Source organism: Prenolepis imparis, unplaced genomic scaffold (assembly GCF_030444845.1).
Source record: "Prenolepis imparis isolate NDT839.2.m4 unplaced genomic scaffold, iyPreImpa1.0 SCAF_3, whole genome shotgun sequence".
Classification (NCBI taxonomy): domain Eukaryota; kingdom Metazoa; phylum Arthropoda; class Insecta; order Hymenoptera; family Formicidae; genus Prenolepis; species Prenolepis imparis.
The window spans coordinates 15,882,121-15,898,071 of NW_028141161.1; the positions used below are offsets into that span (position 1 = coordinate 15,882,121).

General features: G+C 44.9%; 2 protein-coding genes across 21 annotated transcripts in view; one reads left to right on the plus strand and one right to left on the minus strand.

Moving 5' to 3' along the window:
- LOC145934030 (uncharacterized) overlaps nt 1-15,951 on the plus strand; it is a 172,496-nt gene that overhangs the window by 86,235 nt on the left and 70,310 nt on the right. For both annotated transcript variants that reach the window (XM_083034220.1, XM_083034221.1), the window contains one exon: nt 9,591-9,646. In XM_083034220.1, the coding sequence (XP_082890346.1) occupies nt 9,591-9,646 (56 nt within the window). The remainder of the gene's footprint in view (nt 1-9,590; nt 9,647-15,951) is intronic.
- Nucleotides 8,491-15,951, minus strand: part of Dati (zinc finger protein datilografo) — a 69,680-nt gene continuing 62,219 nt past the window's right edge. For 11 of the 19 annotated variants that reach the window (XM_083034201.1, XM_083034200.1, XM_083034185.1 and 8 more), the window contains 8 exons: nt 13,281-13,440; nt 11,529-11,741; nt 11,166-11,288; nt 10,880-11,020; nt 10,191-10,388; nt 9,170-9,390; nt 8,769-8,922; nt 8,491-8,629 (listed from right to left, as the gene is read on the minus strand). In XM_083034201.1, the coding sequence (XP_082890327.1) occupies nt 8,505-8,629; nt 8,769-8,922; nt 9,170-9,390; nt 10,191-10,388; nt 10,880-11,020; nt 11,166-11,288; nt 11,529-11,741; nt 13,281-13,440 (1,335 nt within the window). In that variant the 3' untranslated portion in view covers nt 8,491-8,504. The remainder of the gene's footprint in view (nt 8,630-8,768; nt 8,923-9,169; nt 9,391-10,190; nt 10,389-10,879; nt 11,021-11,165; nt 11,289-11,528; nt 11,742-13,280; nt 13,441-15,951) is intronic. The other 8 variants (XM_083034199.1, XM_083034193.1, XM_083034196.1 and 5 more) reach the window with 5 other exon arrangements.

Consider the following 15,951-nt stretch of genomic DNA (forward strand, 5'->3'; position numbering starts at 1 on the left):
TCATATTCCATCTTTTGCGATTATTGTTCTATTTAAAAAAAAATTTTTTATTTTACGAATTAATACGCCGAATAAATGGACTCGGCCTTTCACCTCGGACACGCATGCGGGGGGTTGATCAGATTCAGGTTGAAAGGAACGCATTCTTCTGAACAGAAGTATGAAGAATATTTTGAAAAGAGTATCGTCTCGTCACGGAGACCACGCGATACGATCGTAGAATCGATCGAGTACGATCGATTCGTACATCGTGTTCGCATGATCTGTCCGTGGCAAGACAGCGCGATGGGTCCGCACGCTCGTCGTTGTCGATCGTTGTCAATTGTTAATATAGATGGTTTGGGATCATGGCAGTCGCTACTTCTTCACGACTTCGATCGATCATAAGGTTTAGAGTCTCTGGATTCTCTCCTTTTCCGATGTTATTCTACCGTCTCCCTCTTTCTCTTTTCTATCCGCTTGGTGTAGCCGAGATGAAGATCCATATTTTCACTGCACGCTTAGCTGTTAAACGCGACATTCGACTTTAATTCTCTTTTTAAGAGAATAAAAAGAATAAAAATCCAAGAGTTGCGTTTAACGTTAAAGATGCGGCGAGGATATGGATCGGTGAATAAAATTTTGTTTTCCGAACGTCGCTATTTAGACGCCAAATTCCCGAGTCGGATTGTCTCGGCTACCTCGGTCGTTTCGATCTGCCAGGAAACCTCGTAATTTTGTATAAGATGCCGAAATGTTTCGCGGTCGTTAAAAATCTTTCTCTCGCGCGTTTTTTTTCCCCGTTGACTCGCCGCCGTCATCTCTCTCGAAGTTTACTCGCTGGGGCCAGGACGAACGCGATAATGCGAGGTCGAGTCGACTCGCCGAACGCCGGAACCCACCGCCTTAACAACTATGGCTCTTTCATTTTATATAGTGGACATTGAAACAACTTATTCCGGTTTTTAATCACGGAGGCTCGGTCAGGGTCACCGCGTGAAGACGCTAATGCCGCCGAGGCGCTCGCACTGCTAGACTGTCGGTTTTATCATATGCTGCGCACTTACGATACACACTGCCACGAATAATATGAACATACGTCGTACGTCGTGCCGTGTTGCCCCCATAAATATTGCCGCGAAAGCTGCATCAACTCTGCTACCTCGCTACAAATCTCCGTGGCGAGCGAGCGCGCGCGCGCGCGCGATCGTACGTCATATATATTCGTCGTGAGATTATTTCATTAAAAAATTAAAACCCGATCAAAAACAAACCAACGGTTTTTGCTTGTAAAGCCGCACTCGAACAACGGCCCTTATGCAATTGCCGCTGCCACATTCCTCTTGGTTGTGTGTGTGTTCCTTATGTAATTATTACACCTTTCGTGATTGCGTCTCGTGGAACAGGGGTCTCTCCCGGTGGCATCCAAGGTGCCTTTTTCTCTTTTTCTCCGTCTGTTTCACTCTCTCCATCTCAAAGGACACACGAACTTTGTTCGTTGCTTCGTCTGTCGCTCCTCGCGCTTCTCTCTACTCGAGATATATGTATGTATATCTCTCTCTTTCTCTTTGTCTCTCTTATCTCGTCGACTCTCGTCGACGAGATTCTCTGGCACCTCGCCACCTGTCCGTCGTCGGGGATTCGTAGCCCGACGAAGAGGCCGCCCACACGTCACATCCGGGTACTCTCGTGTCAAGTCCGGGACGCGTTTTGGGCGTGCGCACTCGCATTCATCTCACGCGAGCGTGCACGCGCCGTTCATCATCGGTACTGCATCCAAACGTATGCCAAAGGCCGCGAATTTTGCTCCGTTTATACATTACGTAGTATTGAGAGCACAAACGCGTGTGCTGTCATGTCATCCATAAATTTTAGCTTTCGAATTACCATGAAAAATTGATCAATGTTTTCTCAACGGCGCCCGAAATAATGCGTCTCCGTCTGAAAAGCGTGCCTTCTCTTTCTCTCCCTCTTTGTCTTCCTCTTTGTCGAGAAAGGTCCGGAAAGCTTTTTCGAGACGAATCGGCGTTATCTGCGTGACGCGCGTGAAAATATATATTATTATACCAGGCCGAATCGTAGCTTTTTAAAAATCCTTTTTTGGACAATTTACAAAATTAATTGGCTTTACATATCCGTAGCGTGTGTAATTATAGTGTAGATAAGTGTGCTTTTATAGTGTATAAAATAGTGTAGAATTGTATACTTGTAAATATTGTATATCGTGTGTGTGAGCACATGCGTGCTCGTACACGTGTATTGCAAAATGTTTGAGCGCGCGGGGTTGCACGCTCGTGATCCAGGGCAACTTCGCTTTGACTTGTGTGTCAATTGGGACGCGTGATCCCGCGACGCGGGGCACGCGCCGTACGTCTTCTGTTATGGGGGTGTCCTGTTTGCGTTGGTTTCTGTCGCTGTTGTACATTGTATTATTTGTTCCTTGGCGAGAATACCAATTCTACCGCGGCCGTGCGGGCGCTCAGGCACGCGCGGATCCGCGGATTTTGCGTTTGATTCGTGAAGATCGAGTCGTATTTGTAGTGTGTATGCGCTGGGAGTATGCACCAGCGCATCCGGGCTATGGCACTTTTTAGATTATTTAAACATTTAGCAAATTTACATGAAAGAGATTAAGATTATGGTTAGGGCCGACTTTGCAGGCGACGTCGCGCTATGGATTTTCATTATTATATATATACCTTTCTGCGTATATATTTATATTTCTTATCATCATCCTTGGGCCCCTTCTCGACTATCTGGGTCGCGTTTCCACGAGTGGGCTACGGTCGGGCGCGCTTTATATCTTCGGATCGTCCGTGACGTCTGTTCGGGATTTCCCTCTCTGGATTCTCCCGTCTCGTTAGACGCGCGTGAGCCTCTTTCTCTCTCTTCATCTCATCTTCGTCATCTTTGTCATCTTTACGCGGCTCGCCGGCATCTCTCGCGAGACGAAGACGAACGATCCAACCGCTCACGATCTCCTCGTATCTCTCATCACGGTCTCTTTCACGCTTCTCGCGCGCTTCTTCCGCTTTTGATATTTTTTCGCGAGCTCGTTCTTCTAGAGTCGCGACTTCCGCGAACGCTCTCTATACGCGTTTCCCGCCGTCTCCTCTCCTTCATCACCGTCGTAGGGCCCGAAAATCTCATGCGAGTGGACGCGTTTGCGCCACCGGCCCCCTTACGAGTTACGGGCATATGTAAATCAATATATTTGTAAATTATTTTTTTGTGCTTTTTCTGCGGCGTAAACCGCATTTTTTTATTATTATTATCTTGTCTTTATCTTCGCTTACGTCTCAGTTGATTACAGAACATACACTACTAGATCTATTGTTTAACGCGCTTGTGTGTGTTTTTTTTTGCATTATCTTTCGTTTAAATTTAAAATTATGGTACACGTTCGCGGGGCACGGGCCGGCGCCTTGGGAATTATTCCATTTTCGCGCGGAGATGTGCATTTTAATTATCGATCGGGATAAGATTGAGAACCATCTCGCCCCGATCGTTATCGCTTCGCTAATTAAAAAAAGCAACCCTCGGCGCACGGCAGGATGCACCGGTCGAAAACAGCCGTCTATCAATCGTTTCATGATCGCGATCGTCATGAAGGATCTCGACGTGGTAGTGGTGGTAGTGTTTTGTATTTTGTTGTTGTTTTATTAATTTTTTTGTGATGGTGATAGTGAGATGGTATAAGTAGTAACGCTGATCTCTCTGTTTTCATCCTTTCTTATTTCACCCTTTCGCGCTCTTACTACCTTTTCGTGCATCATTCTCGATACCTCCCGACGCTCGGATTAGGGACCGTGAAATAAAATTATACTTTTTGAAAATTGTTATAGCTTGGAAATTCGTTTTTTGAATAACGCGCAAATTTCAACGAGAATTTTGCTTCGCGATCGCGAGATACGTACCTAACAGCTTTTCCTAACTAAACTCTCTTCATCCACTCCATAATTTCATTCTCCAAACTCACAGATATTGATTTATATTTTTATTCGACTTTTTTGTGCTGAAATTTATCAATCTTGCATTCTCATTCTCTTTTTCTCAGATATGTTTTCCAAACTCTTTCATTCTCGATTTTCTATAGCACGTTTGTCTCTTTTGTAAAAGAACCGCCTCAAACTTTTATTAATCGTCATATATCTCATTGTTCTACGACTTTTAAATTTTTCGAAAAAATAAGCACGATTATTGGCTAATGAAAATTCTCCGAAAAATCGGTCTCTACGTTGTTATACGGGCGTCAAAGTGTACGAAGATTGCATTTTAGGTATTATGTGTTTTCCTATCGTACAATCCATCGCAATGCCGTATAATATGAGTGTGTCTGTGTGTAAGTGTATCAATGTGTTAAGTATCGGTGTCGAGAAAAAAAAAAAGAATTTCCCGATCGGTGATGTCCCAGACAGACGGTAAACGTTTCTGCGCGCGATCCTTCCTTGACATGTTAAATCTGCTCTTCCGAGTAGAAGAGGGGTCGAGCAGGCGGAAGCGATTATCGATCATCAGAGGCACGCACCGATAACGAACAGAAGCTCTGGTTCGATAAGAAACGATTATTGTTGGTTGCGTGAACGAGGTGTATGCACTCGTCCAGCTTTAGGTATTTACATAGAAACTAACCCTATTTCATTATGTACGTTCGTTTAAGTTTACCAGTAAATTCTCAGTTTATGCTTGTGATATCAAGGTGTATTTACATACTACTTAATCCGAGGAAAAAACGCCCTGTAACGCAAAAACTTTAATAATAACGATCAATGAATCGACCCGTGGTTGCGATCGCCGGAATTCGACGGAGGCCGCTAGTTAAATTCTTTTTCACTTTGTATAAAAGTAAATCCAAAGATTATAAATTTTTTGAGTTACTTTTGTGCGAATAATAATCGATGCGAATAACGATGGAAATGTTTTTGAGAGTCGCAAAATTTTCGAAAACATCGGACGTATCCGTCGAGTTCCGATCGCGAGACGAGTACAATCGTTAATGTAGCTTTGACGATGAATCCTTTAGCAATCTTTCCTTCTCGTCCCAGATGGTCAAAAAGCCTGGTTATCCGGCGGCTTTTCGGCGCGTGTTTTTTTTTACGTTCAACGAAGATGACGACGTTAGGTTACTTTCGTAATTGGCGAACAAAGGGGCTTGAAAGAGGGGGAGGTATCATGAAAAGGAGAATTGAAAGCATTTTTTAGAAAATTCTTTTAAAAGTTTCTCTCTGGAAAATGCCTTTTGCATATAAAAACAGCGAGAGCAAAAATTTTATTCAATAAGATTCGTAGGCGAAATTTTATTTGACACTATTTGGAGAATTTCGATTTTTTTTGGAAACGGCAATGGAAAGAGATGAAAGGAGGGGAAAGTTTTTTAGTGAAAAGCAAGGATCAAAGAGGCCGGGATGTTTTTCAAAAACGAAAGATTTCGTCGAGAGTCTCCGGAAGGAAACAACAACAACAACAATAGTAACGCGGTCGACGTTGATGTCCAGAAATGTGAACAAATTCGGCACGCTACCATTTAATTCCGCACTCTATCAGTCCGCGATTGCCAGTCGAAGAAACGAAGAAATCGAATCGTATCGTAGGTGAATGCTCGAATCGACATTCTAATGCTTTTTAGTCTTCTTTGTTTTTTTTCTCTTTTTTTTTTTCTTTGGAACCGCCTCTCTATCTACGTCGGTTTTTCTTTCTTTTGAGGATCCGCGTTATCCAATGTCGCGAGAAATGATTTTCAACCAAATGTCAAACGTATTTCTCTCCAGTCAGCGTCTCGTCTAGTTTCTCATCGAAAGATAACCCCATCGAAAGTACGGACAATCCGCAAGTTTTGTCAAAGATTCGAAGAGATGGGGAAGGCGAAGGAAAATTTGGTCGATTTAGATTGATGGGGCGTCGCGTAAAGGGGAACATTTTCAGGAGGGCAAGGGGCTGGCTCGAGTCTCTAAAAGTTCGCTCCGATCAAACCTACGCGCTTTTTTTCTTCATATTCTTCCTCTCCCTCGTCATCCTCATTTTCGTATCGTATTATTTTTTTTTCGTTTGTTCTTTTTGTTTCATCCACCCTATTCGTCTTCTTCTTATTCTTCTTCATCCTAAGTATTGCGAGAACGTAACGGTATATTGCAAGTAAAAGTTCAAAACGACGCAAGAAGTTTTACGCGTTTCAGATTATATTACCCGGAAATAAAAAAATATTTCGCTTATAACGATCACAGGACCTCAGATTACCTGAAGCACGCCATTCTAAAATCTCACTCTCGTCCTTGCATTCGCTCTTCCTTGATGCTCACGAAGCATTCACGTTCATTCGATCTGCCCATTCGCTCGACGGCGCGCCCGCGCATTTACGCCGATCCCGAGGTCGTTCATTTGTAAAATCATTCACGTATTTTTTCTTTCTCTCTCTCCCTTTCGCTCGCACGTTCTCTCTCTCTTTTTTTTTCTCTCGTACGCACTCTCATCTCCTCCTCGCGCTCTTCGTTCTTTCTCTCTTCGTGCTGTCTCATTCTCTCACCGACAATGCTTGGGATCACGTAAAATCTACGGGGGCGCGCGCTCCGCATTCGCTCATATATTTCCCTTTCGCCTAACTATCCTAGTCTCATAGACCCTATATATTCATTATTTATAATATTTATATATATAATATATATATAATATTTAGCATTTAGTTTTTTATTTCTCTCTTCTCCGTCGCGTGCTTTGCTCACGAAAAGTGCTCGCTCTTTCACGCTTACCGTATTTTCTTCAATTAAACGTGTAAGTGTGAATGGGTTTGCGCCCGTTTTTTTTTTGTCTGTGTCATACTCTCTTCATACTCTGTATGTATATATAATATATATAATATAACTGTTTGTAATAACTATATTTTGTTTGTTCGCTTATGAGCTAATAGTTTTCGTGCTACCGACGAGCACAAGTTGCGCGCATTATATCTTCACCTTAAAAGTGTGCTGCTGATGAATCTCTCAATTTATATATATATATATATATATATATATATATATATATATGTATATATATTTATACATATATACATATACATATGAGAGTTGTATTATACATATGTGTGTCTCTGTGTGTATTTACGTGTGTGTATTGACGTGTATGCGTGTGTGTGCGTACGTATCTGTTTCGAGGCGCGTACGTCCGACGACATTCGTTTCTCGAGCGCGAAATATCAACAACGTCCCTTTGTCGTCGTCGCGCGAAACGTTGCTTGCAGATGAGGAGAACGTCCGTACGGATCGCGTTGCGTCCGTCTGTCTCACACACACACACGGGGAAGGGGATTTCGGTACGTATATAATTAACAACCGTACAACACGGCGACACGGCACCACCTGCGGTGGTGGAATGTTCGCCGCGACCGCGGGACACACACCATGATGACGATGAGCCTTCGTACGTGGGTGGTTGCGGTGGTGTGCATTTCGCTTTAAGCATTACGGGAGCTTTCTTCTAAGATTAGGGGGTTGAAGGAGTGGAACCTTTTAAGCGCGGTTCGGTAGAGATAGACGTATCTATGTATAATATTTATATAGTAGTTTAGGTTTGTTGAGCCCGGCCACACGGGACGGTCGAGGGGTCGCCCGTTGGACCCTCGGCAACCGTCGCGTACCGCTTGTATTGGCTCTTGTACTAAAAAGATCATAGTACCTCGGGGTGCACCCCGGGACGTAACGCCCCGGGATGACTTACTGATTTTTTTTTTTTACTTCAGCAGCTTCTCGTTAGTTATTATGGCACGTTTTGGGAGTCGAGGCGGCGGCATGGCGGTGGCGACGTGTCCTGAAAATCCTGACGGAACGACGCCGAAAAGACGCCATCGTAAGATCCGATTTTGATCCAGGACCGGTGTAGGAACAACGACGCGTGGGAATTACGCGGAGAATCGCGAGAAACGGCCATCGCCACCGCGATCCTTCCGCCTCGCGCCGTGCAACGGATTGCTATATACGTATTCTCACTCTCCTCTTAGCACGATCCCATCCGGAGAGTTCGTCGGCCGAGAGAGGAGGCTCTCTCGGTCGGTTTCCGGTTGGTCCGGCCACGTCGGTTCTATCCGAGTAGGAAGACACCGAATTTCACATTCTCCCTCCAAAGTCTTTCTGTTTGTTTGACGTTTTCTTACTGCTGAGACAATGAGCAAAAATCTAACGACCGCACTTGGACGCTCGAGCGAATCACGCGTTGGCGACGACGATGACGATAACGTCATCGTTATCCGTAACCGAGCGTGATCGCTTTTACGCGTTCTCGGAGTCACCGATCATTTCGTCGGCTTTTCTCTTGACGCCACGGTCTTCAAGTTGCTGCTGCTGCTGTTGTTGTGGCTGCTGCTGCTGATGATGATGACCGATGGAAGACGGGCCCTGCTGCTGCTGCTGTTGATCGTGCAGCGGTGTTGAGCGCTCCGTCGTCGATTGCGACTGCTGTTGGTTCATGCGCTCGTTCTGCTGCAGGGCCATCTGATCCGGCGCCCAAGGGGTCCACTCGTCTCAGTAGTAACTGAATTTTCAGGGTTGCTGATTGCTTTGCTGATTGACAACGTGCTGAGCCAGAGTGAAGCTCAGGGCGCGCGGATCGCCGTGGAGCCTGAGGGCCTGCTCTAATCGCTGCTCTTGTAGCCGCAACGCTTCTCCTGAAAGTTGTCGAGTATCGACGGCCCCCGTTAGAAGCTTTCATTGTAACTTATTAAGAGCGTGCTCGACGTGCTCAGATTTGGACGCTGCAAACACACTAGTAATGTACCATCGACGCGATTCTCGTCGCATACTTACCGAGATCCGGCGTTAGGGTGTCTTGTTGGGACATTTGTTGATTCGTATGATGTCCTGGCATGCCGGAAGTGCTGCCTCCATTGTGCTGTCCTAAATGATGCCTCACGTCACCACCCACCGCGGAACTCGCCGCGGCTGCCGCCGCTTGAGATACCTGTGCGCAAAAATATGAGGGTTGAAAGATGCAAAAAGACTGCGAATTATTTCGTCTTTATCTTGAATTATATTTTTTCATAAAAGAATAAGAGTATATGAAAATTGTATGTATTTTTCTCTACAATTTTTTCTAAATTTTTCCAAGTTTTAGATACTCAAAATGATAGAGTGCATTAAATAAGCGCGCGCGCGCGCGTTTTATAACTATATTATTTGTATGAAGAACCAGATTTTTCTCTTTTTACCGCAAGTCTAAGGGCAGCTTCGGCTTGGGAACGGAGCAAAGCTTCCGCTTGATGCATCCTCAGAGCTTGCTCTGGCCCGCTCGCTTGCACTCCCTGCTGTTGGGGTCCCGTCGATCCTTGAGTATTGCCGCTCATGTCACCGTTGTTGCCCATTCTCATAGCCGCCGCGAGCGATGCCATGTCGACCGGCGACAGATTGGGCGACACGGAATTTTGCAATCCTGACAGAGATATCGCTTTCACATCTCGCTTAGCTCTCAAGAATAAGAGATTTGCCGACAAAAGAATATATTGTATTTTTAATTTCTAACAATATATATATAAAATAATATTTATAATATAATATATATATGTATATATTTTTATCTTTTTTATTTTTCTAAATTATATAATAATAAATATTCTGTATTATGTGTTTCAGAACCTTGAACCAGAACCACGACGGAATTATGACCTGCAGACGCCTGCACGTGCAGGGTAAGTCATTTTCTGATATTTGTTTTTCCTGCTGGTATAATAATTTCTTTCGATTTTCTCGACGAGTTTCTTGACAAGTTTACAACTTAAGCTATGTACGCGATAAATTTTACCAAGTTAATTCGCGCTAATAATCTTACGAGACATCGAGAATTTCGTTTCTATAACGCGTTATTTCCATCAGCGACAATAAATGTATTCGCGCCTCGAGAATAAAAGTTACGTCTCGAGAATATTTTAATGCGTCAATCATTTCGCGTTTCCTCCGGAGACAGGCGAAGAAAGAAAAGCAGGCGCGATGCAACATCGTCATCGACGATCGGGAGAAATAACATTGTAAATCAAGTTTTATCGGCAATAATTGGAACGGAGCTATCGGCTTTCCCCTCTCGTGCAATTTCGCGTTGATAAGTGATAACGCAGTCCTTGGAGACTCGATTCTCATTCGACCGATTCTCGCTAGATTGACACGGCTAGTCCCGGATATATTTGGGGGGGGAAGGGATGGGAACTCTATATGATATATTATTTATTATTCTCTTACCCGCTGACACGGCGGCGGCCATGACAGCCATGCGTTGTTGCTGCGAATGCATCTCGTCGTGATACTGCTGCGCCGAGCCCGGTTGGCTACCCGCTCGCAGCATCTCGCTAAGTTTGTTGCCGCTCGGTCCTGGCGATGCCATGTTGTTGTTGTTGTTATTGTTGTTGTTGTTCAGTAGACCGGTGCCTGCGCAAAAATCTGCTCTCGTCAGTATGTACAGGGCAATGGGCGGGCGGGATTTTTTGCGCATGTTTTACTAGCCTAGCTAGGTAATATATATATATGTATGTCCGCGTCGGTACACATATAAATAGATACGCTAAAGCGTTAGAAAGAGAGGCGTGATTCCGCCCATGAAAAAGTAGACCGTGTAGCGAACGCCGTTCACATGAGAGAATTATTACTCAGACCAGAAATTCGTATGCATTTTATTTCGACTCAAGTATATATTCATATATTCATATACTTGTATATATATGTAACTTATGTGTACTACAATAAATTCACACTAATGGTACTTCACAACAGAGTTATGTCATATTAACGAAATCAGAGAAAAAAAAGACGAATAACGGCGAAATTACAAACTGTGCTCGGGCAAAAAACTTTAACATTATATCTATTATATCTAGATACTTGGTGGGCGATCGTTTGTAAGTAGTAGACGTAGAACAAGTATCGTAGCGTACCAGGTTCACTACCGGCCGACGATAGTCTTCCGTTGCCGCTGCTGCTGTCCGAATGGGCCGACGGCGACGGGCACATAGGTGGTTGTTGCAAGTTTTGCGGTCCTCCGGATTGACTTCCGCCCAACACGCCCAAACCCGCTCCTGTACAGCGTAAGGACGTCGCGTTAAAATGTGTACGGTTAGTTGCATCGGCGTCGTACAACGTCGTGCAATTTTTTTAGCGTCGCGACGCCGCACATATTTAACGTTAACGTAGAGAATTCGTGTGTCTGTCTGACGTTTATACCTAAACTCGAGCTCGCGAGGATTTCTCTCTCCCGCCTTTCGGCGGCCGCGCGGCTTAGCACGTACTGCGCCGCGAATTGATGCTTCGGATCCATCCTCATATGCTCCATGTGGCTCAGGAGACCTTAGAACATTAGAGAAAACCAGCGTGGTCACAGTACAGGGAGACGATCGCGGTACCGTATGTAGACGGTATACAAGATAAGTGTATATAAGTCTCGGTGCATATATAAAGATACGATTATATAACTCCGCAGAACGAAAATTAAAAGTTTATAGCATAGAAAGGAACTGAGAAACGGGTTTACTATCAAGTTTGCGCGCCAACTTGAGCGATTCGCGTTTACGTGGGTTAAATACTTACCGCTCTCGTGAGTGAAGACGGCTTGGCACACCGAGCACGGCCACATCCTGAGGCTCGTGCTAAGTTGACTGGTCTCAGGATGGCAGGCCAGATGCTTCCTAAGGCTACCCTCGTTGACGTAGTGCTTCCCGCACACTGGGCACGGGTGGTTGGCGGTCCGTCGCTTCGCTAGGTAAACCCCGGCAACGGAGGTTGTGCAGTCAGCGGAGGGAACAATAGGGCGACACAATTTCAAGGTCAATGCCAAGCAGGATAAAGCGTCCCAAGGAACGAAAGCCGTTCTTCTCCTCCACCACCGTTATCATCATCATGTTTCCTCTCATTCTTCTCTCTCTTTCTCTCTTTCTCTCTCGCACTCTTGCACTCTCGCTCTCTTTTTCTCCTCCCCCACCTCATATTTCTCACGCACTCGCGTGAACACGCGCGCATACGTACGCATAGATTCCAGTCGACCTCGAAGGCGAAGGGAGACCTTACGAACGCGGATAGCCAAGGACCAGGAGAGCACTGACCTGGGACACGCAGAAGTATCCGCGTCGTCACCGCGCTACTAGCTCCCTTTCACGAGCAAGGTCACCGGCCTCAAAACCTACGACGTACTCGCGCGCATTGCACGTACGCGGACGCACAGAGAAAAATATAGAGACACCCTCGAAAAGATGTATACTAGCTTATATATTAATGGCCGCTATATCAATCTGAAACGAGCGAAGAGATGTTATCCGTTTACACGTGCTACCAGTCTTGTCAATCTTTGCTCAGTCTAACTCCTGGCGCTATAAATAACGATAATGCAACATTACATTCTCAACACGTATTGGCAGCGTTTCGCAATAGGGTTCGCAATCCGTTAGCGATCCATGTTTCAATGCCGACTGTGTCGGTTCATCGAAGACCACCATGGCGCCAGTCACAATCACAAGGTGTGAGTAAAACAATTCTCCCGTGTTAAAGTTGAACGGAGAGACACACGGGTTGACTCTTTTGTTCTCTGTACGTCCACGAGTCCGCACACGTATCACGCACGCATATATATCAAGGCACGCGTAGAGGTCGAACGAGACACCCTCGAAGCACCGTTTATATATGTATATGTATTAGCGAGTATAATACTCAAGTATTAGTCGGCGAGTATGTGCCAAATGCTACACGCCTTTCCCGCCCAGGCGAAAACAGTACGAAGAAGTGAACAAGGACAATGTATGCGTATCGCCCGCGCCAAAGCAAGTTCTTGGGATGGATGCGAAACGTAACTTAAAGGCTAAAGAACGAACCACCCCTCGTGTCTCGACGAGCGGTTGCTCCACCTCTCTCTTAGCCTTATTCACGATAAGGTCGCCCCTCTCGCGTCTATGTCTGTCTCTCTCTATTTTTTCGGAACCCTTCACAGATTCCTCCTCGCGATTTTAGTTAAGGACTCTGATTAAGAATCCGGGTTAAATGCGGTTAAAGCGAAAATAATAAAGCTGAATCCTCGAAAAGTTAACGCGCGAGAAATATATGGTGTTAAGTTTGTTGGTTAGTCGTGAAGAAACGACGCGGTCAAGGTTTCATTCTCAAGCAATCCGTTTCATGCAATGACGCATTCCGCTACAGTAAGATTCCGAGTTAATCGATCGGTTATGGTTCACGAAGATTAGTAGATGCGCGAACAGAGGGAAGAACGAGAGAAAGCAACGCTTTCTGGAAGGAGAGAGAGACATAGACGACCGGCCGAGAGGGTCGTTCGGTACGCGATTTTTCAATACTTACTGGCAACTCCGGAGGCGTTCGGGTCCTTGTGGGTGTGCTTCATGTGCTCCATCAGTGCTTCACCGCCGAGGAAAAGCTTGTGGCATACTGGACAGCTGGTTGCGTTCGGGCCGCCGATCAGGGCGGCGTGTTGCTGGAACACAACACGCTGTTGCAACTCCTTTTTTGCGGGCCCGGAAGAAGAAGTACCGGAAGTAGCAGGCACACACGCGGCGCACCGGTAGTAGAGAGCCGACCCACAGAATACCACCACAGAGTTGCGAACCAGAAGCGCAGGACAGGCAGGGCACAGAACAGAACGATTGACCAGTGAGAGTTAAGGCACCAATAAACCGCCGCCACCACAGACTACTCCTTTGCACAGGGAATTCATGTCGAGTGTGTCTGGTAGGAACTTTGTGGTATCGCGCCCTAGCTGGGCTTCCAGTCGGTCAAGTGCGATATCGAAACGAAAATCGAAATAACAAAAATAAAAGAAAAAAAATGCGAAATTTTTTTCTTCGAAATATATCGATATTTTTTTTTCCATTAATGCATGATTCATTCTCTGCCGCAATTTATTCACTGCATAACGAACGAAAAATAATTTATCTCTTTATATTTTATTCTGTGTTTGTCAACTCTATAATGTATAATACATGTTGTATTTATTAAAATAGATTAATTATTGTATTAAAGATGAATTATTTCGTACGATTCGCGAATGTTAGATTGCGGCAAGTGAATCGTCGGTGAAGATCTTTGAAAAGATCTGTAGCTAGCTCTCGGATTATTACGGGATAGGAATAGAGGATAAAAATCTCGATATCATTGAAATTACATTCGTAATATTCAATGCATCGTTGTTGAAAGGAGTACCGTGCTCATGTACGCTCTTGTCAAATTTGTCTCGTTGTTAACTCTAATTTTGTTTCAAAATTTTGTAATCTCGACGTAAAAGCAGAGATGTAAGAAGAGTCTTGACCGATCAAAAACATTGTCTTTAATACCGGAATAAAGCACTCGGTTCGGTTGTAGGATGAAGGGGAATGGCGATCGGGAAACTCGAAGCGAAGCCTAGACAGACAAATATGTGGAAGCGTGAGGTCCGAGGAACGATCGGAGCGGATTAATCCGTAACCGCGATTAGGGATTTTGTCGATTAAATGCTGCCGGCATCGGCCTCGCCTCGCGTATGCACGTACGAACTAAAGCTAAAGGCTGATGCCAGACGTTGCGTCGCGAAAACAAAGCGACCACTTTCGTCGACCTTGGACCTCCGATCGACCCCACGCGACCTCACCCATGAACGGGAATGCGAAGCATGGAATGACTATAGCTTGTACCATACATCAATTTTAACTACTATGGCCGTTGCTAGCACATTCTCGGCTCGCGTCTCTGTATTCCTTTTATGTTATGCTTTGCATGTATTAACGTTAAACGAGATCTATCTCGCGGTTCTTCGTTTTCGAGTCTGTTGCCCTATCAACGGCCATATTAATGAAAATTAAAATAAAATTGTAAGTGAGAAATTCGACGTCCTCAATTCGATGGCCAGATAGAGAATTTTTAAGAAACCGATTTAAAGCGATCGCGTTATTCTTGCCTTTTTTTCATCTCTCTTGCATATCCCCCCGTCTCTCTTTTTTCTTCTTCTCTTTCTCTATCCGACACGCGAAGGTTACTTGCACGCATACAAGGCGGTAGATGCACACGAGCCCGAAGAAAAACATGGCGGCGGTCGTACTTGCTCGAAAGAGTGCTTAAAACGGCAGCAGGAAGGAAACAAAAAAAAAAAAAAAAGAAAAAGGCGCGAAAGAAGGAGAAGTGAACGGGCTAAAACGAGACCGGACGGCAATGACCTCAAAGAGTTTCGGGGTCCCCCGTTTCTCTTTTCCTTCCTGTTCTCCGATTCGCGACTTCGTCTTCTTTTTCCCATACTTTTTCGCTTCTCTTTCACCCTCCTGCATTCCACGCGCCCTGGATCTTTCTGTGCGCCGATCGTTCTTTTTTTTATCCCGGACCTGGGACAATCGCGAACGCGTTGCAGTAACGGGTGCGAACGAAAGGAAAAGAAAAAACCAAAACGAGTTCTGACACATCCAATTTCTTTTTTAAATATTATATGTCGCCTTTTTCTTGCAAACTTTTTCTATCGTTCTTTGTTATCGGCATGATTATTCAAATCTTAAACGCGAACATATTTTTGTATGCTCGCCTCTTTACAAGTTTCTTCTTATATAAGCGATAAATCCTCTTTATAAATATATACACTTATCTAAAGTCTCTTCGTATTTTCTGCCTCTCAACATTTTTAATGACCAGATGTCAAGTGCCGGCGCGATTATGATTTTCTATTAATTTTTCTCGCTTGTAAATAAACTTGTAAATAAGCGAGTCGGCGTGCTAAAAAGAATAAAAAAAAAAGGCTATAGAAAGTCAGTAATCAGAGTCACAGTAATCGTCTCATCGTTTCCATTTTGGCGTCTTCCTTCCGGTCTTCCTCTCTCGGTTCTTCTCGCGTCTCTTCGTCGCATTCATCGTGTTCTCGCGCATATTTCTTCTCCTTGGCTTGGCTCCACTCTTGTCCCGCGATAAACTCGAGAGAGTGGGTGGCCGCGACCGCCGGCATACTTATGCCTTCTATCTCCTTTTTTATCCCGAACCTGGGGCAGCCGCGTACGCGTTG